This window comes from Geospiza fortis, unplaced genomic scaffold (assembly GCF_000277835.1).
Source record: "Geospiza fortis unplaced genomic scaffold, GeoFor_1.0 scaffold403, whole genome shotgun sequence".
Taxonomy (NCBI): domain Eukaryota; kingdom Metazoa; phylum Chordata; class Aves; order Passeriformes; family Thraupidae; genus Geospiza; species Geospiza fortis.
Window position 1 is genome coordinate 5249766 of NW_005054336.1, and position 26204 is coordinate 5275969.

The 26204-nt window shown below is 37.6% G+C and overlaps 2 protein-coding genes across 2 annotated transcripts in view; both read right to left on the reverse strand.

Annotated features, from left to right (window-relative positions):
• The window catches only part of VCAM1 (vascular cell adhesion molecule 1), a 41023-nt gene extending 14950 nt beyond the window's left edge, over positions 1–26073 (reverse strand). Inside the window, exon 1 of the mRNA XM_005422101.2 lies at positions 25903–26073. The gene's annotated coding sequence lies outside the window, so the exon portion shown is untranslated. The remainder of the gene's footprint in view (positions 1–25902) is intronic.
• Positions 25906–26204, reverse strand: part of GPR88 (G protein-coupled receptor 88) — a 1545-nt gene continuing 1246 nt past the window's right edge. The window contains exon 2 of the mRNA XM_005422143.2: positions 25906–26199. Coding sequence (XP_005422200.1) covers positions 25906–26199 — 294 coding nt within the window. The remainder of the gene's footprint in view (positions 26200–26204) is intronic.

The following is a 26204-nucleotide window of genomic DNA, read 5'->3' on the forward strand; positions in this document are numbered from 1 at the left end:
AGTCTAGAGTACAGAATGATTACAAGAATGAAGAGAAATTTATCACAAGATTGAAAAGTAAGCAGTGTATGTGTTCAAAACTCCATAACTACCCGGGAAGAAAGCAATTACTAAATTAATCTGTACTCTTTGCTAGTTCCTACTAGCTCACCATATTCCTTTTTTAATAAAAGAAACAACTGCTTTCTAGTTTTTTAAGGGATTATACAGTTGACAAATGCTACTAATTTAGACTAAAGCTGCAGACGGTATAAAGACGAATAAATGAGGAGATGACAATCCTGCACAACAGTCCTTGTGAAGTTCATTTCGGTTTTGTGAATCACCTGTAAACTTACCTTGATCTTTTATTTTCTTACTCTTTCTAACAAAATCTAATGTTTCAATTAATGCATTTCATATCATGGCACTAAGCCATTTTCATAAGGATTTCTATAATGTGCCTTTTAAGATTCAGTTTATCCTTCCAAGGCTGTTTTAGACAGAAAATTAAAGCAAAAACTCAGACAACCACAGTAGTGTTTTGACTGGCAATCACAATTACTTATGGGACTTGAGTACTAATAGCACTTTTCTGGCACATAGCTGTAAAGTAAACCATTGTGAATAACTGGAAATCCTGCCAGGATCTAATTAGAAGAAATAGGGCAAAAACCAAGTGAGAAGTCGTCTGTGACTTCTTGGTAATCTCATGATTATGGAGTGACATCAGTTGCAACAATTTCATAGTAACTCCTTAAAATCACTGAGGGTTAAACACAGTGCAAGCCTAACTTGCTTTGTGCTTGGAACTTCAGTTTCACCTTGGCTGTAAATCCTGGCTGCGTCTCAAAAGCAAGGCCTCTGAATAATGATTCAGAGAGCTCTCTGGAGCTCATGGAATGTCAAGAGCCTGCTGGAAAAGCGAGTGTGGCCTGGATTGTCACAACTGGGTTTGCAACACACAGAAGTGTTCAGTAACAGTGAGAGCAGCTTGGTGCTTCCCATATGAATAAGCAGGAACTACCCAGGAGCCCAAGGCAACTTTAAAATCTTGCCGTTAAAGAGAAATGAAATCTGCCATTCCTGCCAGTGTAACAGTGCTTTACACAGAGATAAATTTCACAGGTTCTTTTCTGAGAAACGTACTAGTCGAGGTAGGAATGAATGTCAGACTCTGTCACAAATTCATTTGTAAAATTTCCAGGGCCCACATATTAGGAGGCTATTTTAAAGAGTGTTAAAACAATTTTTTTTCAATATCATAAGTTCTTTCTATGCTAAAACTTAAAATCTTTCTTGAAAAACCAGGAATCGCTTACAATTGCTCCACAAAACACAATAAATAATGCAAAGATAAAATAAAAGAACAAAAACTGGAAAAAATGGTAAACGGGAAGTAGGTATTGAGGAAAATTCTGAAAACATTATTGAATAGTTTTGCTTCAGTATCTCATGTATTTCAGGAAAATTTTTTTCTTATGAAGTAGCTCAAATGAAAGGACAAATGCTGCTAGCACATAGAGTTAAGACAAAAAATATTATAGACAATATTCCTATTCTCTTATTATTATTTCTACATATTACAAAACAGATTGCATGTTTTGCATTGGAGACTATACTTTCTAACTTCTTTTGCCAAAAGGAAACTTTTTCATAATTAAGTGCTGCTGCTGTTTCTCCCTCACATTTAGAACTATTTGTTTATTATCTTTTCCAGCATATATTAAAAGTAACAAAACTGTACACCAAAGCATTTGACAGGTCTGCTTTTGCAGGAGAAAGACTGTTTTTCTATTTAATTCAATATTCCTCTAAACCTCGGTAAGAATAATGGAAAGTAGTCCAGAAGCTGCCTAGTATCTGAGATCTAACTCCTATTCCCCCATTTCCAGTCTTTTGGGACTGAAATCCTGTTTGGATATGCTCATGAGTGTAGCTGTTGTTGCAAGGAGATTGAGATGGACAGAATATACCTACAGTGGATGAGCCAGAATTTTTTCAAGCCAGAATCCCATCCCTGACACAGGCCAAAAGCAGATTAAAAGATAACATCTTGAGAATGGTAGAAGCACAAGTGATACAGTTGCTTACACATTGACTCAGAGAGAAATTGTCTGCATTGAGTCTGTGTTTTTGGGAACATAATTCAATACAAGAAAAATTCTATGAGCAAATGGAATTTGAGAAATATCTAAGAGATTTGGAAATACAAGTTTACAGATGTATTTCTAAAGCTTGCAGCATTTTAAAACTTATCCTAAACAGAATAGAAAAATAGAAATTAATAGTATTAACTAACACTATTGCAATTAGAACAAGGAATCACCTGTTGTGATCTGCCACTCTTAAACCAGCTCTGCTGCTTTACTCTCTTCTTGCACTACTGCAAAACCTTTTTCTCCTGCAACTTTAAAATAATCTCTGTTATTTTTGAATCTAGAATGCCACTGGACTTTATCAACTGAGCTCTTCTTAGCATCCCAGCATTGCACAGAGCCTCTGTCAAAGTTTTGAGCTGTCCCACAGCTGCTGCTGCCTGCCAGTGCACTGCTCTGAGGCTATCTCAGTCCTGTTAGCACAGTTTGGCTGTGTCACCATCTGCTGACTTTGCACTACAAGTGTCACAGAGCTGCCTGTTGGCACCCACCTGTGAACTTAAGATTTTCCCAAATTAACCACATCACCTCTTACTTAGGTTTGCATTCTGGCCTAGTCTAAAGCCCAAGGGACTCAAACAGAGATTCTTCAAGATACACTTTTAGACTTTGCATTGTCCTCTTCAGCTATGTAATGACTTACCAAATGATTTTTTAACCCACATTTACTAACACTGCAAACTGGAATGACTGAAAGGCTAGGGAGCTGCTTTGTTTGCTTCTTTGCAAGCCCAGATTGGTGTAACTGAAGTCATAAGGAACATGATAATTTATAGAGCTCCTGCTATGCTGGGCTGCTCAGCCCAGGGCTCAAGGGCAAAGCATGGATGCAGTTCAGACGGCTGTCTTTGCCATAGCACAAAAATTTGTCTTTGCAAATTTTATCACAAGCATACATATCTTTACTTGAAGAGTGGAAGTGGGCTTTGTACAACAGCTTGAAAATCATGTCAAAACTGATCTCAAAATGCAAAGTTGATTCAAATGAAATATATTAAATAGTAAATCTCTAATACATATAATCAAAATCACTTTTCTTTCTGTAGTGTTTCTTTCCACTCTCCTCTTGGGAGGAAGTTGGCATTTTTCATTATAGAAGCATCTATTATCTCTCTTTAAACATTTCCCAGTTTTAGCAGAGAAGACTCCACCTTCTCCCAATACAAAATAAACAAAACCTTTCTAAGGCTTCAGCCCTTTTCAAAACCCCAAAGTTGCACATAGGATAAAGAAAGAAACAGGATGTTAAAGTAAATTACACAAAAATAGGAAGAAGGTTGTTTATGAAATGGCAACCAGAGTCCTGACATATACAGTATTCTCACTGTTTTTTCCTTTGCCATAAGTTTTCTGACCCTTCTGTTTTTTTGTTTTGTTTTGTTTTTTTCTGGCTGATTTATTCATCAGCTTTTTCTATCACTATGGCAAAGGCAAATATCCTCTGGAAGGAAGACATTTTCCCTCCTCCACACTTCCTCTGGTACACAGAAGAAAGACCATGGATTTATTATCCTGCCAAAGTTGGCCACCTGGACAGACACCCATCATTCTCAGAACAGAAATGCAAGAATGCTAGAATGTGCTCTGGCAAAATCTGCCTGAGGAACAGACCATTTCCCACATTTGCCTTTACTGTAGGTCCAATGTCTAGCTTACAGCAATAGTCAACAGCAGTGGCTTCAGCAGATGAAGACTGCTCATAACCGGCAAAGTTCACCGCACAGTTCTTTAAATAATGTCCTTATTTGCTGAGATTATGTCTCCTTATTTGAGGTATGATTTCCTTCTTCAGCTTGTCTCACTTTACTGCAATTATTCCTTCAACAGCAAAAAACCACAAAATTGTTTTAAAAGTCAAAACCCATTCAGAATGAACAATGCATACAAACACTGGTAAATACTCGTCCATATAAATTTGTCTAATTTGAACATTTTATCTCTGAAGACAGGAAGAAACTTCCCAAAAGTTTCCCACCTACAAATTATCATGTAATCAGATCATATCAGTTTCAGGAATCACAACATACTTAAATCAAGGAAACACAAAACATTAACTGGAAATGAGAAGAATTCTCTCTTATTAAATCACAGTTGATGCTAATCTTCAGGCTAAAAAAGTAATCTTCCTCATTTCATCCATGCTGTGATATTTATAACATTCGAACAGCCTATATTTACTCCGTGACCATTACATTTGACCTTTAATTGAAATAAGTTATAGAAAGGCAGATAAAAAGATATTTTTTTAAAAAAGGAGTTTAAGGTTTATTTAGTGATTTATATATATACTGCAGATTACTCATGAAAATGTCTTCTGTACGCTACCTTTATTAAAGGTACATAAACATGAATTTGTTTTCTGGTGCCACAAAAATGCTGTATCTGCATCTATTTTGTCAGGATTAAGACTCATTTTAACCATGAATTTATTAATCCTATCCTCCACACAACAGGTAATTTATAGCTTAAACCATGTCAGATATATTTAAATCTCAGTTAATTTAAAAATGTTTTTCTCAATTTGTGGTTGAATGCAAATACCACCAAATTGTTTGCATGCAGAGGCCAAGGATTACTCTTTCTGATGGAAACTGTCATTTGACTTGTTTAATAAGCTCAAAGGAAATGAAAAACACTATGAATGAACTACACAGGAAAGTTTAAGACTTATCTGTAGTAGCAAATGGAGAGAAAATGCCTCTGTATTCCTAGTTCTATTGGAATCCTTCTAGGCAAGTCAAATGTTGAACCAAGGTATCTATATGCTGAATTACATCAATCTTAAAAAGTACTGTATTCCCTAGAGGGCAGATAAAATCCATATACAAGCAATTAGGGAAGTAATTTTCAATTTCAGTTCTCTTTAAAAAATGGTTGAAAAATATTTTTAATTGAAAACCAATAAATATTCACCCATCTCTTCTTTTGATTTTGATGTAACTGTCATGTGTGTTCTCAAACAGAACACAGAATTCATCTCCCTGAGGCAGGTACTCAATTGCTTTCAGTATCCTGCCTGACTTCTCCTTGTGTAAAACATTCTATTTCTTATCATATTATTATAGTTGGGGTCTTTTAGTTTATATTCTAGTCATATTTTGAGAAATGTCTATTACCATTGTCATGTAGTAAAGCATCAGAAATAATAATAATAATAGTAATAGTAATAGCAATAGCAATAGCAATAATAATAATAATAATGATAGGGGGGAAAATCAAGGCAGTTGAGAGGCACTAAAATTTCTTATTTGCTTCTCTATGGAGAAATGTGTGACCAGAATGATTTGGCCATACAAACATCCATGAGTCTTCCCTAACGAGGACCCTGTAAATTGTGCCACCAATCAGGTATAGAAAGTTCATAATTTGCAATAACTTCAGAAAATTATTGGCAAGGATTAGCACTAGCCATTGAATTTTGATTCTTTTGGACCAATTCAATGAGCCTTGTCTTCCTTTGGAAGGGCTTCAACATTATGAATGACTGTCGAGAAAAGCAGCCTTTGCTAGGAAGAAACAATACAATACAATAGGTCAGTGGAAGTTCCCCTCAGAATTTTTTTACATGCAGCCTTTTAGGGAGCAAAGGGAGGGAGGGCCTTCCATCTGAAATAATAAACCCCAACTATGTTACAGAAACCTATGGTTACAGAAACACAGGCATTCACACAATTATGTTAAAGAACATTAGGTGCTTCTGCAGTCTCCACCCTGAAATGGTTTCCTGTTTTTTAAAACCTAGCTACTGATGCTAAATGCTAAAAGATTTGCTTTAATGCAGCTCATCTCATTACAGCCCCTACATCCTGTTTGTAAATCTGTCACTGAAGTTAAGCTTTCATCCAGCAGTGAAGTCTGTCCAAACTGACCACTGTTATATGCCAAACTAGAGCCTGGTGTCAACTTTCTTGAGATAAGAGCCTGTTTTCTCATTTTCACTGTGGGATACCTCATGTTTCTGAGATCCTACAGGAATAATTAAAAGCCTTAAAAGTAAACACAAAAAAAGGAAAACTGAACCACTGAACTAAACTCATCTTCTAGTTCTTGAAGAATTTGTTCATACAGCTATAGGGTTAGTTATAGACTTTAAAAACACTCATTAAAACCATAAAGATACATTTACAGAAACACAGCTTCACAGGATAAAAGCAATTAGTCACGGATCAAATACTGTTAATAAAATGGAAGTGCTTTGTACTTCCAAACTTGTTCTAGTGAAGATGACTATTGATCAAAACACTTTCTTAGAAACTCCCACATTAATAGCTATATGTAGAAACAAAAAAAAATTACATAGTCAAATCTGTATTGACATCATTTGATTAAACAAAATCCTTCTCAGGGTCCCTTCCAAGGCATATCTCTGCTCTAGCCCATTTTCTCTCCTGGATAGAAAGAGACTGAACCAGGTTTCTAAGAAACCTGGAGAATAGATGTTTCGGAAGTACTGCCCTTCCAGGTCATGCCAAAGATCTTAGAAGACTTTCAAATTACCTCAGATTTTTTTTCTTGTAAAATACGAATTCTCTAAATAAAGATGTAAAATAAGAATTTCTCAAGAATCTCTTAATTTGCTTAGCATATTGTTTTTCCTTGACATCTCAAGCAATAGTTTTCAAAGTCCAGGCTGCAACAGCATGAAATCCACTTAGACCTGCACTCCTGCATTACTGCACTGATCTGATTTTCAGACTTGCATGAAAACTCCACATTCCTAAAAAAAAAAAAAAAATTAAAAAAAATTGATCAGAAAATACAAAGCCTCACCAGTCTTCACTCATTATCCTTACAGTTCACTAGATAAAGCACATTGATGGGAATTACTGTATTTTTCCTATAAAGGCTTTTTGGCTTTGAGATAACTTCTGGCAATTTAGATTATTTTGAAATTGTCTACACTCTTAACTCCACTTGATTGTGTAAATTTTCTATACTACCAACATCCTTAAAAATCACTACAGAATCATGTCCTAGATAAAATCTGAAAATACTTGATGTCCCTTTTGATATTTTTAATTTTTTTTCAATCTGTTAAGCTTTGAATAATGATCATTTACTACACACATTAATGCCTGTGCACATCCATATTTTACAAATACAGTAGAAAATGTGTTTTACAGTTCTTGCTCATTTAACCATATTGGAGTTTAAAACTATTTCACCAGTAATTTAGCAAATCTCATGAAAAACAGACTGGTCATAGCAAAGTCCCCAGAAGATGTCATGGTATAAATGCTACCCTTACAAAATAATTTTTAATATCTTGCATCCAAAAACATATAGTTGACATGCCTTATTTTAAGATGTTCCTTAAAACACTCACAACTCTGTGAATTTTTATTTTTAATTCTTTTTTTTTTTTACCAAAGACTTTTGTTATTTCCGAATGGAATTATCATCCAAGTATGGTGCATATACCATACACACCTCCCATGAATCCTTCAGAGCAAATAAACCTCAGCCTCAGCTCGTGCTTGCCCGTGCCCAGGATAGTCCTAAATGCACCTGCATTGCAGCTCAGCAGCACAGCTGGGCTGCTGGAGCTGCACTCCCGTGGTCTCTGGCAGTATGACATGCTATGAAGGAATTTTTGCAAAGAGATATTTTATTCAAAATTGCTATTAAGGTTGCAAATCCACATGCTATAAAATGGGAAAGAAGATAATTGAAGTTTGTATGTTTGTACATTCCCACATATGTTTTCCCCCCCAAGGAAACTTTCTGTTTCTATACTAGAAGAGGTTAATTGATTGTGGTAACAAGTGAGGGGTTGGACTATAAAGGAGACTCTTTGTTCCTGCACTTTGTCTCATTTAGTCACAAAGTTACTGAACACTGCCATTTGCCTAATTACACTAGTAAGGAATGTTCATTACTCTGAAAATTCAAGTGCTTAACTTACACAATCAAAGTTAATAGAGTTGAGGTGATCCAGAGAAGTGGGTAGAAAACATTAATAAATTAATCACCGGCAGTTGTCTTTCATGTTTTGGTGATCTACATCAAGTATGTTGGCCTAGGTACAATATAAACACACACATTGATTTCAGTACATCTATTATACTCTGAATAAGCTGCAAGGGAGGAGAAGGTTTTTAAATCCTGTTACTAATAGGAATTGCTGTAATATCCTCATGATTGTGAGGAAATGCTTTGAGATTACAGACTAAAAAAAGAAGACATAATAACAGAACTACAGAAAAAACAGCTTTAGGCCATATCCAGTTCCTAAACTTTTTTTACATGAGAAGTAACACTCATTTTGTCCCATTTCCTACATCTACAACCACTTCTACAAAGAAAGAACACCAAGCAAGACCTAGATCCTCACAGCAATTTCCCTTGACAGCAGTTCCCATGTTTTGCTATACTAAGTGAACCTAAATTCCAGACAGCTCAAGGGAAACCACATCCCTGAGCAGAGACAGTGACTGGAACAGCACCTGTGGAGTCCTTTGGTTACACAAAGAAACCACTTATTTTTTAGAAATGGGCCAGATAAAGAACTCTTCTGTTACAGGCCATCTTACAAACCAATAAATCTGAGATTAATGAAGATTGGATGAGGAGGGACTCACAGATAACAGCCCAGCACCTGTGGAGAACCCAGGTGCCTGAGCCCAAGCAGCCAGCACTGCCTGCTGTGAGCCCCTCCACAGCACAGGCTCCTCTGGGCTCCAACAATTGGACTATGGAGAGAAAAACCTCGTGCAGAATTTAGATTTAACAGTGATTCCTAGCTGTGGGGAAATGGGTGTGAGGTAACACTTGTAGTATGGAGTTACAACAGGGGAAAAGTACTGAAATTTGGCCTGTTTAATATCAGATAACTTTACATTTTTTACCATAAAAGGATTACAATAAATACACAAAAGTATATGCTCTGGAGGTTTCAAAAGCTTCAGAATATTCAAAGGTTAGATGTCATCTTGGAGATATTTTCCAGCCTTAATGATTCTGTGACTACTATTATCTCCATGTTCAAACCCAGATAAGCCTATGCTATGAGGCAAAAATTTACTCACATTAAACTATTCTGCTGCAACTAGTTGTGGTACCAGTCATTGCCAGCTAGACATCCCATGAACAATAAGCTATGTTGTACAATGACAAAAATAAGAGCTTGCCTTTTAACATGTTTACAACATGCACAATTTTATGTACAATAATTTCCTTTTGTTCTCCTTTTTGGATAATCTGATGTTGTGCAAATGCCTTCCAAGTACGGCAGTGGTCTCCACTGATGCAGTGGAGAACAGAAAGTCACAGTATAAATATCTAATGAGCGCAAACATGTAAAAACCCTGTACCTTATGAGAAGATAGCTACAAAGAGAAATGCACCCTTGGGAAGCTCCCTCACTGCCAAGAAGTTTTGCAGTACTGCAAAGGCAAAAGCCCCAAGTTACTTTGGTGAGGTCAAAACTGGGGAAGCCCAGCTGTGCAAACACTGAAACAATTTACATGCCACTGTTTGAAAAGTATTTGCACAATGCTCTAGGTCTCCATACAGGCAAAATTGTTCTCAGACTCAAAGGAACATAAAATATTTCCTCCCTCACAATCACACATCTATATTTCCTTCTTGGCTATTATGGGCCCAGTGTCCTCTGGTTCTCTGCAACTGTTGGGCACTTTTGTCCATGCAAACAACAATAACCTAGAACGATGAAGACAATGTGCTGAATAAGGTAACTTGTTCTGACATTCTGTCTTTACAAATATGTAAAATATGAAACACTGATTATTTTCCCATGATAGAACAATTACAAGTGCTAGCATTTAAAGTCACAGCAGGTATGTAAAACTTCTGAACATTTCTTGCAGTATCATCTCTTAAGTACCTGCGCTCTCCTCTTTCAACTTCTTTTCAGCTATCAGTAAATTAGGAGTTATTTTGAAATTCTTCTTTCTGGTAATTGGTTTTTCATCTTATTTTCAGTAGTTCAGTTTGACTATCTTTCTTCTTAATTATGAAATCACCTGCACCTTTATATACTAGTTTCAGCACACCCACTTTTCCTTTGCATATTTATTTTGTCTTCCCAGTCAGTCAGAGGGTAACTTTAAAACTGCTTTTATTTTCTATAAAGACTCTCTTCTACACTGACAGGTCTCACATTTCCTATCACCATAATTGCTCTTGGGACTTTTTCCAGTCCTCTCAAAATCACATGATAAATGTTCTCATTTCCTTTCCAAAAGTCAGTTTCTTACACTTTGAATTACAGCCAATCTCCCACTCAGTATGCTGAACACCTCTCTTACGCCTTTGCAAATATTTCCTCACCAGACCTGGAAAAAGTTAGCAAGATCACTCAGGTGACTACATTTTCACAAGCCATGAATGCTTCCAGGCACTACTGAGTGTAGTCTGCAGTTGCCCTGATAATTAAAACTAGTAGAACTGTAAGACATTTTATAGCAGGCATATTTGCAGGCATGTCCTCTGACTTCCAATACTAGCTAAATTCTCCAACTCCTTGCTTCCAAATACTTTGTATTTTGTGCTCACACTATTGTTCTTTTCCCACCTAGTTCCTGCTGCGTCACTGTTATTTCATTTGTACAAAATCAGTACAATTAATTAAGATTTCCTACTATTCTTTCTTTCAGTTATCTGTTGGAATGCCCCCACCTACTTAGTACTCAGAAAAAAATTTCTGATCTATCGAAACTGAAACCTATTCCAGGAGAATAAAGGGAAAAAAAAAAAAGAAAATTGACAAAATGTAGTATTTGTGAAACAAAACAAAACAAGATAGGATTTAATACTCTTGATACTAAGTTCAGTGCAGGCTCTCAGAACATCACACAATCTCAAAACTGAAAAAAAAATTAGATGTTATTTCATAGGTATGTATTTCTGATTATTAGTTGTGCAAAAATACTGAAATACATACATAACATCAGTAGAGGGTATTAGTTCCAGTTAACTATGTAACAGAAGCTTCATATATGCTTAAATGTTTTGCTAAAAGAATCCTTACTGTCATTAAATAAGAATTGCAAATGAAGGTATAAAAATGCAAGAAAGCATCCTTGTAGTTGGCAGACCATTCAGCAATGAACCCAGAGGCTCACAGGTTTTGTGTAAAAAATCTCTAACAAACTTTTACTACAGCAATCACGTTTCAGCAATCACATCTGAACATGTTTTGTACATATGTACTAGAGCAGACACTGTTTCATGAGGGTTTGAAATCTGTGGAAATATAAAAAGGAGGGAATGGAAATCCACTTCACATCCATTATTACTTAAAAATATTTTATATAAAATTAATATCCTAGTCATGAATGGAGTTCAATGCTTATGAATATGGAAAAATCTTCTTGCATTCTGGATATTTTGGGAGGATCTGTAGGGGCCCTTATGGTTCCAGAATTTCCTGCTTATAACTATTCTTTCTCAGCAAAAATTTAATCTCTGTTAGATATTAGTCCTTTCTTTAACTTATGCTGGAATAACTCTTGTATTTCGCAAGACTAGATTAGAACTGAAGGAAAAAGAAACGGAATGCACATGGTCCTGCTTCAAGCAAATGCTGCAGCCAGACCAGGCACAGGGAAGTGAGGCTCTTTCCTCTGGCTTGTTACATCAGTTATGAACGTTCTCATCTTCTTCTTTGTCCTCACCTGTGCTGAGTGTGGCCACATTTCTCTTCACTGAGAAAAGCAAGGCACAACTTCCCAGGAATATTTCCGAGATTCACATTCTCTGAACCTCAGAGAAAGGAAAAACAATTCTTATCTCATTTGCTGTGCCTGTGTTGTGCCAAAGTAGAATGCAATATGGCGAGTGTTTACCCAAAGTGATGGTGTTTTGTTTCCTTGGCCTGTCAGGGCCAAGTGTGTGTGTGTTGGGACTGTCGGCTGACAGCCATGAGATTCTGGGCAGTTCTATGCAGTTGAGTACTTGGCAGATTCAGTTTAGACGTAATTTAATATAGTGTAATATAGTATGAATAATATAGTATAATAAAGTAGTTAATTAGCCTTCTGATAAGATAGAGTCCTCCTCATCATTCCTCTCCTTCGTTGGGAGCAAAAATATCTACTATACTGGAGCAAGTGGCTTTTAGACATTGCTGCTGATAACAAAAATACTGCAGCTTAGAACTTCAATACTGGTCAAACCTTACACTCAGAGAGAAAACAGAGGGAAGAAAAGGAAAAAAAGGGTGAGGGGCAAGTGGGAATCTTGGTCCTTCCCCCACCCCCTGGGTCCCAGAAGGAAGGCTGCAACTCGCGGGTGAGGAACTTTGGGAAAGCTGCATTCAGCATGCAGACAGGGCCACCCCACATAAACTATTACAGCAATATGAACATTTGCAACAGGAGATGAGAAGGAGGATGTGTGTCTTTTCACAGGCTGACCCTCAACTGCAAATGCAGTCACAGGTTTGGGTCTGAATCCCAAACTGAGGCAAGCAGAAAAATGGTCTTTCAGGCTCAGCTCTTACTCTGTGCTCCAGCTGCCTTCCTCAGCAGGCAGCCTGATGCACCGTGTACCTGAATCAGGGCATCTGACTCTGGGTGTCTGGGACACTGAGCCAGCAGTGGGAACTTCTCATGTGATTTGCAGTGGAATACTGCAGCATATATTTACAGATGACTGAAATAAACATAACTAATTTGGCACCCTCCAAGGATGTTAAACAAATTAATTTACCACAAACCAATTTTTACGGCAGAAGACTGATTTTCAAGTGACTACTGCAGTATAAATGTATTCATAATAATCATCTGAAATTCTGATCTGCTCTTCAAATCAGTACACTGTAAAATGCCATGTCAATGAAGAGCCTATACAACATCCTATTAGAATGCTGTATATTTCTAATGCACTCCTGGTATTTCCAAGAAATTATCTTTATTGTAATAAATAATTGTTGATTTATTCAGAGCAACTAACAACTTCAAGAAATGTTAATGCTTTCATGTAATATCTGTCTTCTGCTAGAAGACTCGCAAGGCTTTAGGCCTATTTCAAAGACCCTGCTTGGACTCCCTGTGAACAGTCACCAGCCAAAATTTAACTATCTTGGTACTTTTAGTATTTTATAAACATATGGCCCTTAAAATACACCGCTTTAATGAACCATCTTGTGAATAAATTCATACAAGGATAGTGAAAATAAGCAGTTTCAATGTGTGATAAGCAGCTTAAAAGTATTAATGTTTAGAACATCTTTTTAAACACATTCACAGATTCAAAGTACATTAAATTTATCAACCCATGCTATCTTCAGTTAACCTATGACACTGAATCCAAAACCAGTCATGCTGGATTTCTTGCTGAGTGTGCCTATTTAGTGGCTGTTGCTGCAATCCAAAATTAGTACTTTATTTAGTATCAGCACTTTCTTGAAAACAAATACAAAGTTGACAGTTATTTTTAAGAATGTGCTGTATCACACATTTAGAAAACACAAATAATCCAGCAAACATGAAGGAGATGTACCTTATAGAATGTCACAGGAAACAGAAATCTCACAGAACAAAGAGATCTTCCTATCACCAATAACTAGAATTTGGACCTGCTATTGTTTATTTAAAACATAGGGAAAACTCTGCTTCCTGTCACTATAGATGTATTTTGCTCCATATACAACATGACCCTTGACTTATAATAGACATTAGAGAACTCCTTGGCTTCCATTCAGTTTAGCCACTATAGACTGAACCCACAGAAGGTTCAGCCAACATCCACACTACTTTAAAAGGATTTGACACATCATCAGAAAACACAAAATATGAGTTTCCTTGAATTCTAGGGGGAAAGCACTTGAATGGCAAAAAGAAGAAAAAGGACAGAAGCATTGCCAGGTCAGACAGTCCTGCTCCTTGTTGCTGAAGCAGCACAAAGCAAAACTCCCAGCTGTACAAGTACTATATCAGCCCTCCTGATATAGTATTTCTCAGGTTTTTGAATGTTGAAACCTGCAGCCAGTTCTCCAAAGTCCAGAACCAAGTGGCAAACTGCATGGTACAGTCCCCACTAAGGCAAAAATGTGTGATTCCTAAAGACATTATAAATTAAGGCCAGTTTTTAGTGAAGCAGCAGAAATCTATGGTTAACTAAGGACAAGGCTCATGATCTGCCATGTCTGAATACAAGTTGGAGGAATGGTAGCAGTCACTGGATGGTGTTCCCCTTCCTGGGTAATCTACAGCATCTCTGTTTTCAATGCAAATGGGCAGAGCAGCAAGTAGGTGTTGTCACTAAAAAGTGTTAACAGAAATAAGAATTTTTCACATGTTGCTGGTAGAAGGGAAAGACTTGGTTATAATTTCCTCTGAATTCTATTCCTAAATCTCACCTCTTCACCATTTTGTTGATGGAGGCCCTTAATGTTTTCCATCTCTTGGGAAGCATAATTTTCCCATTTAAACTTCAAATACATCCTTCCAGTATACTGGTACTAACTACAGGAGTTAAAAAGGACTCTGGAATCACCAAATACACAATAAAGCAGGAGCTGGCAAGTTCAAGGTATCTTGAAATGGGAGGAAGATGTAAAAAAAAATTGCTGTGAAATGAATTTTTTTTTTCCTTATTTTTAAACAGATTGCCATGTTAGAAGTAACTGATTTTTTGCTATTTGCTAACATAAAGGACTTTTTTTTGCCACTACAGGTTGTTCTAATAGCCTTCTACTAGGTTCTTCAAATTTGCAATCCCACTTCCCAAATTAATACGCACCTACCTCTCTGCACACTTTCTACAAACTTTTCAACTTCCTCCACTGTGCCTTCTGTCCACAGATGATTCCTTCTGTTCTAGTCTCTCCTGAAGCTTCTTCAATAAACTTCCTGTTTTCTTGACAGTGTTGACTATGTCCATTATCTCATTTTCACTTCCAAGGAGGTGTCTTGTTCTCCCATTCCTTCCGATCCCATTTTCTCCTCTTTGTTCCAACTCCTTTGCTCTGTTTGTTTTCCTGCTTGTTCCTTAACACTGTCCTTGTAGGCTTGCAGTTCTATGAATTTGCTTTCACATGCTGTCTTGCAAATTTCTGAGCATTAAAATTCTGGAATTATATTAAGCTTTTAAAGTCATCTTGCTCATGCTTTTTTTGCTGGATTTGCAGAAGTTCTGCAAGTGTTTTCCTAGCAACTACTAACCTTGAAGCTTTCCTAGCATTTCCAAATTATTTTCATGCTCACCCATACCTCTTCCTGTCACATTAATGATATACTGAACTCTGAAGGAACAATATGGTATTTTTTTGCTACCTTCTGCCATGATAAAATCCTACTAAATCAGTTATTTTTTGCATCTCTTCGTGACAGATGCACATTTGTGTAATTTGTACAGCACTACCTCACCTCAACTATTGAACTCCTCTAAAAAAAAGGACTATTTCTTTAGCAAAAGATCTTGGTTCAAACATGGCATGCTGCAGTGCAGACTCTGTCACTGCATAATCGAGACACAAATGAAAAGGCCTAGAGGCTGGCTTTACTACAAATGCAAAGTTGCTTCTCTGACAGGGTTCTATTTACTTTAAATGTTGAGATTTTAAAGTAATTACAAATTAAGTCCTCCCCAGACTTCCAAAGCTCCCAGATGTTTTTGTTCATTTGTTTTGTGTTTTAACAACTTTGATATTCTCCTAAGCAATTCTTTAGCTCAAACTGTCTGCTTGCGCAGACTTCCAGAGCTTCCAGATGTTTTTGTTTATTTGTTTTGTGTTTTAATAACTTTGACATTTTTCTAAGGAGTTCTTAAGCTTAAACTGCCTAGTTGTGCTCTTAAATAGTAATTACTGGTTAGGTAAAGGCTTTAGTTTGCCTTGCAGTTTTAATAAAAACTACATTAATATATTCTTGTCTGACTTTCATTTCAAATGGATGAATTACATATATTTGTTAACTAAAAAATAGTAAAAAATAGAGATTATAGAAACTGACATATCATAGTGAAAATAAATGTATATAAAGACAACTTAATGAGTGTCTTACAATAACTACCCCAGATATTTGCTTGAATGAAATGTATACTTTGGTAGTGTAGGCCCCTTTAACTCTACCCTTAAAGTCATTAAAGGAAGGTGTAATGAGTGTTTCAGGGTGGATTATTTTTCCCCTCTAGGTTGCTGGACTAAATCAGATGCGTGTGTTGATTTTCTCTAATTGCACACATGTGGTACATAGCTTATTCACTTCCATAAACAATAATGTATATAAACAGAAATATCTAAGCATATATTTAAAAATCACAAATATGTTTAAGTTATGTTAAGGCAATGATGCATAAACTATTTCTCACAATTTTATCTGTGTAGCAAATCTTAAAGCCATTTTACATCTGCTTTCTTTTTCATGTTTATATGCTTAAGTCTGTTTGTGTTATAAGACACAAAAGATAAGTAATTGTAGAGCCTGTTCTCTCCCTAATTCCACTCTAAAAATTCTGACCCTGTTTTTGCTGATATTTATGGAATTCTAGAGGCTTTCTAGACCAGCTAACTCATACAGCTTCACAGTGCTTACCAGCAGCACATGATCCCTTTGGACCATAGTGCCATCTAGCTTCTCTTTTCCTGACCTCAGTAATTCCATGTGTGGAACACAGTTGGATGATGAAGCAAAAGAAGGGCCAGGGAGAAATCATTAATAGAATTGTCAAGTTAGCTGGCTATTTATCGAGACATACAGCTGAATTATGGGAACCTGACAATAAATCCCTCTTTGATAATCCAAAAGTGAGACAAAAGCATGTATTTTCCTTTGGAATAGGTCTTATTGCTTTCCTTCAAAATGGGAAAATCAAGATCCTTACTGATGCTCTAGGCAAGCTACCAATGCCTTTGGAAAAGCTCTGGCACCATACCACTACTAATACACGCTTCACAGGACAGCAAAGACAACGTGGCTAAATCCTTGCACGTTGCTGAAGGCATTTGTTTCCTACAGAAAAATCTCTGCTTTCAAAGGAGCAAAATTTGAAGAGACTTGGAACATTCCTTGAGATGCCTAGAAAGGAAAAAGGCTGGAAAAAGTATCTTTGCCTTCACATGATGTGGCAGGAGGGTAATGGACTTCCTTGCATACACATGGAATCTGAGATCCAGTCAAAGATGCCTGGGTTTCATTTGCCTTTACAATATATGCAGGACTTAACTCTATGCAAGCATAAAACAAATCCAGTCCCTCTAATGAGGGTATAACTTCAGAGCAAAAGCTGCAATGGTAGAACAGAAAAAGTCTCTTCCAGGTCTGGGTCTGACTCATATCCTTGGCAGTTTCTGCTGGACTACACAAGATCCAATCTAGTTTGCTGAATCTTTCTTTCTAATTCACTGCTGTGCTTGTTACTATGAGGAGGGATGGATATTTCCTGCTGTGTCCCATGAGCATGGTTTGCTCCTCCAGTGGCACCATTATATGAACTTTTTACTACTGGAATGCCAAGTGTTTAATGCTGTTAATACCTAAGAGGAAAACAGCTGAATCTTCAAACATTAATTTCAGAATGAATGTCAAGATAAAGATTTTCTATTAAATCCTAGTAATCAACCAAACTTGTTAAATAATTAGGGTATATTAAGGCCTTAATTCCTAAATAATTAACAAATTAATTGAGATTCCATTGGTCTTATTCCTTTCTGCATAAACCACCTTAAGTCTGTGAAGAGATGAGGATAAATGAGCTACTGAGTGTAAAGGTGGCATAAATATGCAGTTCTTAGAGAGATGCAGGAGTTGGGGCCTTTTGCAATGGCCTTGTATGAGGGAGAACAACTCAGATCGTTGGCTGGCCCCTGTAAAAGAGCAGCTGTGGCTCAGCTGCCTCCTAGTTCCCAAAGAGCTGACAGACACATCTGCCTGCACTGTGACAGCTTCCGCCAGCATCAGACACCCTTGGTTAACAGCTACAGACAACCTTGGCATCACTGAATGTTTTTATAGACATTCTTGCCAAAAGCCTGTCCATAGACTATCTGAATAAAACTATTTCTACAACAGGTACCTATGCCAGCCCAAGAATGGCTGGCACATAAACAGCTTTGTGCACTTCTGTTTGAAACCAAATATTGATGTAAAAATATTACCAAATATTTATATGACAGCAGTTCACCAACTTTGTTCCCAAAATCAATTAATAGAAAACAGTATTTCAATATAGTACTGTGTAAGTGATGAAAATAAGAAATAAAAGAACACTTCAGTATTTCTATAGGTATCTCATTTACAGACATAAACTTGTATGGGCCATTCAACCCTGATTAAATTGATCACAACTGATTTCAGATTACAGATAAGAATAACATATAATCAACTATTTTATTCATTAGGTTAACAAAATATTTATAGTGTTAGATGGCACTAAATGAGATAATGGCTACAATACTCTTAGTTTTACATGTAGTGGGTTTTTATTCTGAATTATTTGCCCCACAAGTTGCATTCACACAGATTCCTCAATATGCTTTTCCTAGAACCTTTTTTACATTTGGGAAGAGATTGTTTATACATTTGTATACTTATAAGACAATACTTTTTCTTTATAATTAAATGAAAATTTTCTCTGAAATCTAAAAGAAAATAGGCAAACTGAATTAATAAAATTTGCATAAGCTACTAGATAATGACTTAATTTTTTTTTTTCTCAGAGTTGTGCCCTACATTCTACAGAAATCAGACTTACTTTACCCTCTGGGAAGCCACACTCTCTCTGCCACCCACAACCTTGTGGAGTCTTGTAAACATGTGTCTCCCCGGGGTCCTGATCTCCAGATCAGCTTCTGGGCATTAGGGCTCACCAGCTCCTGACATGACAGAGACCTTGGGAGGAGCAGCCAGAACACCTGGGGCACCACGTGCTCTACTGCAAAAGGGTATGGGCTCATCTACCACTCTGACACATGCTGCCAAACAGAGATTTCTCTGAGCAGTAACCCCATTTTTAAAATATTCCTAAATTCCCAAACTCAGCCAAAGGGACGCTCATAAAGGGATATGAAGTTCTGACAAGTTTTGTCTATCTCAAAGGAAATAAAGCCATAGTTCAAAAGGCTACATATTTTGTGATTAAATACACATGTATGTACATGTACGTACATAATTCTTGTATGTTAATAACCTAGTAACAAAATATCTTCCCCTCAACAGTCTCAAAATGTATTTGTGTTTGGGCTGATACCAAGCATGGGACACTATCATCTCAAGGATTTTTTTAGCATAGTATGACTACATTGCAGAAGGGACTATAATTATAATCCTGACATTACCATAACGACCGTGGTTGCTATCAGGTGACAGGTATTATATAGATAATCAGTAGACAGCAATATTTAATGATGCATGAGATAAAAGAAAATTAATTCATGCCTTTAATTCAGTTCAGAGCCATCATTTGTTAAATCTGCATGTGACTGTCCTAATCCTATTCATATGTACATAACAGTTACATTAAACAACAAAGAGCCAAGCAAGATATCTGCTGTGGAATTCAGAGAGCTTATATTTACTCTTTCTATACAATGAATGATTTTTTGTGTTTCTGTTTATCTCTATTTTTAACACAATAGAGTTCTACTGCCTTGATTTAATTAGCATACAAAAAAAAACCCCAAAACTAGTAGCCACTAGCTACCAGTGAAAGGTATAAAAATGTCTTTATTGAAATCAGATAGAAGCAGTAGTGAGGCTAGCTATTTTTGCCCCATGTTGCAACCTACCAACTCTTTCATTTAATCTGTCCTAGAGAAATAATGCCACAAACTGAGAAAAACTAATCTAGAGTAAGGGGAGATGCTCTGTTGAAAGAAAGAGGGACAATTATACTCACTGGAGGAGCGAATATGGCTGAACATTTCAAATCCTGCAAGATTTTATCACTACCTTTATAAAACAGGATTAATTGAAAGAGATATTTTTGTGGAAAAGGACACTCATGAAATGAAGCTATTCCAGTATGTGTACATGGCCATGGGTGAAATGCAACAGAAGACAAAGGAGTAATACTCAAACACAGATATGAAGCAGCACTACTCACATATCTTCACAATATTTCTGGTTACTAACTCTGTTCAAACCCTGGTGCTCTTGTCTCCACAGCGACAACACTGCTACAGCCATCTCACTGAACCTTAGGATGGAAGATGCAAAGTTTATAGAGAATCACAGGAACAGTGTTCAATGAAATTACCTCAAACTCAGTGTCAGAGGTTCCAGGCTGAGAAGAAACTGGATATCTCAGCACTGTGGTGCACAGAGGCAAGGCAGACAAAGGGGTCAGAAGCAAACATAGAGGATATGGAACACACATGAAGCCAAGTTTGCACAATGTTTTATAAAACTGACTATTTTTCAATTCATCATCTTTGTCTCTCAAGCTCTCCCTTTCACAGTTTTCCTCTGTTGCTAATGCTCACTTTGTTGCTTTGTGACTAACATTACACCTCCATCACATCATCAGCTTCAGAACAGATCAGGAGGGAGGCAGCTCTTGCCTGAAGCATAGCTGGGTTTTTAATTCTGCCCTCAGTCTGCCACAGAGCAGGTGAAGACAGCCTGAACACAAGGCATCTTTGGTCTTAAGTGAAGCTTTTCAATAACAGCAGCTCCATTCTTGTTCTGTATGCCCTGGCTCTTGAACTACCAGAGCCGATTCTGTCCAGTAAGGATGAGATTTATTTTTCCTTCCTTTGTGTTTCTCTGGTAATTAATACTAATTATGCTTTTCATCAGCTTTCAATTCTAGAGCAGCAAGAAAACTCTGGAAGCAGGAGTGAATCTCACAGAAGTACAGAAAAAAGAGACATTTAAAGGATGCTGAAAAATTTTGGCAGAGGCACATTTTTATTATTCATTATTTCAACCCATTGTCTTACAAGAGGAAAAGTTTAGCATGGTGAAGTCTAAGGTGCTACACAGATCCCATGATTGGCTTGAGCTCCCCTTCCAACTGGCAGCTTGCTTTCCTTCTGATCAACTCAAAATCCTGCCTCTAAACTGATGACAAGTCTGAGGTCTGGGGTTGCAGGTTAGACATCCTGCAGTTTTCCCTGAACTCCAAACAGCTAACCTTCCTGCAGTGGTTATTTTGCCTCTTCAGAGACCCAAAGCTTCAGGCAAGAAAGCAGCCACGAATGTTTTTTTTTCCTCAGGATTGTTTCCAGTTCTTTATTTTCATGAATATCCATGCAGACTGGGTGTAGGGCAGAATGCACAGGGACCTTTACCATATTGAACTCCTTGACAACAAACAGACAAGGTGGCCCACGCTCTTCAAGCAGAGCTATTTTCCTGTAAGGTCGTGTTTTCCACACCAGAAGAGATCAATAGATCACCATGTATGGCAACAGATTGGTTTGAATACCTGCATAAATGTGCTTATTCTCTAATGACGTCGCTTTTAAGTTACTATGATTGAACTCTTCAGCCAAAAAGATTTTTTCTCCAGCCTTCAAACTATTTTAAAATTTTTCTTTCATATTATCCTTTTTTTACACAACCTTACTCAAATGCAAATATCTGTAAATATAGACAAAAAAATTGTCCACTGCTCTGCACAGTAAAAGCCTAACTTCAATACCTACTTACTCTAAATAGAAATTTAAGTATGTGGGATTTGTCCATCACTTCTTTAGTTTTAGTTTACAACTGTCTCCCAAAACTTACCCAGCTCAAGGAGTTGTGCCCTGATCAGCAGAATCAAGAACTTTTCCCTTAGTGAAGAAAATTACAGAAGATACTGAAGAAAGGGGAAGAGAAGGAAAGAAAATAGACTATTACCCTGGTAAAATGATGACAGTGCATGGGAAGGATTGACACAAAAGAGCAAAAAAAAGTAGCTTTCTTAGAAGTTAAACAGTCACGAGAAAAGCTATTTTCGCTGCCATTTGAGAAAGGGACTTCTGAATTTAAAGAATATTGCAATAATCTAGTTATGTGATTTAAGATTAAATAGAAAGCTAAAGTATATGTTGTCACTTTTTTCTTTAATGAAATGCTACACTTAAATGTCTTCATTTGAAAATAATCTGTATGTGGGTTTTTTTAAAAATAGCATCAACTTGGTAGTTAGGAAAAAAAGGTTCACAATGTGCTTATGGCTGACTGAATCTGGAGGTTAGCTAAGATGTTATCTCTGCTTGTCAGTCCAGCACTGCTCTTGAATGCAGTCTCCACAAGACTGCTGATGCAACTCATACCTTTTTTGATTTCAGAGTTTAAAGGAAATTTGCTGTTGTATGGAATGCTTTGTTAAAGGAAGAAATTGAAAATACAAGTGCATGTTTTTATTTATTAAGAAAAGCATAGAAATGTATTTCCTCACATACAAAGAATCAAAGAATCTGAGATGGTTACTTTCCCAGGCCTCTTCTGGCTTTCAGATTTTTTTTCTGTGTTGTTTCTCAGGATGAAACTGTTAGTGCCCCTGTCCTGCCTTCTTCATCTCCCCTTGTCGTAATTCCCCAGCTTCACGTTGCTGCCTGTACTTTTTTACACATCTATTTTGAGGATAATGATTGCCCAGTTTTGGTGGAGATTCATATTGCTGTAGGTACCTAATTCCACAAAGCAGCTCTGTGGCTTTTTTATAACTATTTTGAATTAAGGGTGACTTCAAAAGATTGAATCCAAACTCTAACTTCAGGAACACCCTCTGCAAGCAATTTTCACAAATAACCCATGCCTCAGGGCATTATTTTGAGGCATCACAATTTTACTTTCAAAAAGCAGGTCCCACATGAATTTCTGCATTGGCAATTCACAAACTGAGTGGCAGATTTATTTGGGCCATAATACACCAAATGGCACTTTTCAAGCACATCAGTGCAACTGACCACAATTCCTGCAGGCTATTACTGACTCCTACCTGCTCCTGTTTCCAGAAGCCCTGAGAAAACAGCAAAGGAACAGGCAACTATTGCACGTGTACATCGTGGCTGATCTGCACTACTGTATCACTACTGCATCATAAATTAAATGCTTTAATGAGCTCTCACCTCCCATCTAAAGCACATGAAGGCAGCTAATACATGTCAATGCCAGCCAGTCTAGGAAGGGCAGCTTCAGGCCATGCTCACACAACTTGCTTGGCACAAGACCAGAGGAAAGGAGCAACTCAGTTCAAGCAAACCTCATTTGAATTGCTGACAGGATTTTCCATCATCTTCATTTACACCTCTTGAAAGAGTGTTTGGTTGAGACATTTTAAAGGACACATCCCTTGTGTCTGTAAATTGGCAACATATCCCTTGTGTCTGTAAATTAGTTGTTTGAGCACGACAGAAATTCACGTTGAAGAAAAGTCACCATTAAACTAGCAGAGGACATATAAATCTGTAAATTAAAGCATAGAATGACAGAAAGTGAGAATGAAATCCATTTCCTTAACCAAGAAGCAGTGCCACAGAGCCAGGAGAACTTGAGCCAAGCCGAGCTTCCATTGTAATTTACCATGGAGTATTTACAAGGTGGAAATACAAAGATTATGGCTGTAGAACAAGGCATACAGGACTTTTCAGAGCAGTAATTTCTCAGAGAAACTGCTCTTGAGACAAATACTCTTTCTTAATTACTTTAAATTCGGTTTTTTCTGCGTAATGTTATTTAGGTCACCTGAGTATATTAAAACAGTCAAATATTTACAGTCAGATGTAATTACATCAAACTTTCCAAGGGATTTCCAGGTGTTTCTGGAATTGATGCATAGCATAAGGATAGCTGTCTAGAGTTTTGTACATCATAGCATTTTTATACATGTTTGCATTTTAAAGGTGGTCTATATAAAATACAGGCATTTCAGATTTAACTTGCATGCTATTTCACAAGGGAAGAAGCTCAGAAGTTCCAGTTATCTGATGGTTTGGGCATTGAATTTAGAAAAATGTTATTGCTTTCATTCCAGACAAATGTATTCCATAGTCAAAAACAGGGGAGAGGGATTGTCTAATTTTTTTATTTTAGAGTTTGATTTTTTTTTTTGCTTATGGGCCCAGTAACGACCTTTACCAAGCGTCTTGAGTTCCTTTAGCCATGGTGGGAGATGCAATATGCATTCTTCCGTGGGTTCCAGCCTAAGGATTATTTTGTAGTTGAACAGGGTCTTACCCTTGGGTAGCCCTTGGTTGAACTTTATTTTTGAAGTGAACCAGCATATTTTCCAGGATTGGGATAAATGAGGTTGAAGCAGTTTTCCTTCTCCATTTGCTCCACAAAGACAGCTAAAGCACAGCCACTGCGATTAGGATGAGATACTACAACAAGGATATAGTGGCTCCTTCACTCTCCAACATATGTGCACAGTGTTAATAAAACCAATCTTGCATATCTTATATGTTCCATATTTCCTTCTGGCCCTCTGCATCTTTCTGGTGCCATCACCAGAGGAACACTGTCTCCAATATGAAGGAAGAAGCTTTCTGTAAAACTCAGACTCAAGGAAACTTATTTTATTTTCCCACAGGTGCTTGCAAGTAGCCAAAGCTGTTTTCAAGATGTTCATACATTTTCTCAATGTCAATTAAAAAGAAAAGAATCCTTTTGAGGTCTTCATTCTTCGTGTTTTTCAAATCCTGACCTTAACAAGTATCTCTTCTGTGATTATGGAGATTTTTTTATGCCAGGAAAAAAAATATTGGTATGGGACTTTTAGATACATCATTGTGTCACAGATACCTAACAGGTCTTAGTCTTGGGGAAAAAATTAAATTATTCCCTTCTCTTAAAGCATTTTCTGTGGAAACTCAAACTCAGCAGGTAAAGCAAGCAAAGTGGGTGGGGCATTATAAAATATGGCCAAAGGGCCTTTTATATTATTACCTATCATGTGTCTTTTCCTTGTTATTATCCCATCATTAAACTATCCTCATCAGAGCTCTAAGTTTGTGTCACCCAATGCAATAAACTCTTGTTGTGACAAAGTTTCCTATGTTCCCATGGGTCCATTCTTCTCGTGAGAGCACAGCTTAGGTGATACTGCTTGTGGATGCCCACGGATTCAGAACACAACTACCTTCTTGCAGACGTTTGTGCCAGAAGGCAAACACAGCACTAAGTATCATCACCATGAGAACAGCAGCAACTGCGTTGGAAAAGGGGAAGGAGGAAGTCAAGCAATAGAGAAGGAAATAGAAGGATTTTAACCTGGGAGGAATGGGCCTGCAGCACTCACCACCACAGTTTCCGTGTGAGGAGCTGTCTCCTATCCAAATGCCACACAGAATCTGTTATTTTGTATCTGGCAGAGGCTGTGAAATTATACTTCTGCAATAATATATTTAAGAGAAATAGAACAAACTGGTAACTGAACGGGTGACAAGGTTAGATGGACAACACTAGCCTTCATATTGCATTGTATTTTATCAAGTGCCAATGGACAGAGACCTTTGTTAAAACAGGCCTTAAAAAACTTTCAAAACAAAATATCCAAACCAGATCACCACAAAGGTGCATATGTTTTTGTTTTTAACAGTTTCCACAGACAGCATCATCCTGAAGTTTGCCAGAGACAGCTGAAGGAGGGTCTTGCATGGAGCACAGAGATCAGGTATGCTGGGAGAAAGGAAGCAGCTCCCGGTGTCTGTGTGCGTGTGTGTGTAATGAGACACCTGCCAGTCCTTCACAAACGAACCTTGTGTTCAGGGAGCTCACTTCAAAGAACTACTTTAAATGCTGAAAGAATTACATCGATTTTATAAAAACAAACTTGCATATGTCTCAGAAAGAGCTGTCTAGGTGCCTGTCTCATACTGAAATCTTTAGAGCATAACAACAGTTACGTGCGTTACCATATTTACCGGTTATCCCAGATTCCTAAATCCAGTGCTTTGGCTGGAGTCCTGGCCGGCTCCTGGGGAGGGACAGCTCCGTGCCGGGAGCGCGGCTGAGGGGGCGGCCGGGAGATCCCGCCCCAGTGTCCGTCCCGGTGCCTCGGGGAGGCACCCGCCGCTGCCTGGCCGTGCGGTGGAAGGGGGAGCGGGCAAGAAGTGCGTGGGGTCACAAAGGAGCAGCAGGAGGGGAAGAAGCGCTACCGGGGGGCGGGGCGGCTCGGCTGCTCGACGGGCGGTGGCCGCCGGCGGGGGTGGCGAAGCGGCCTGAG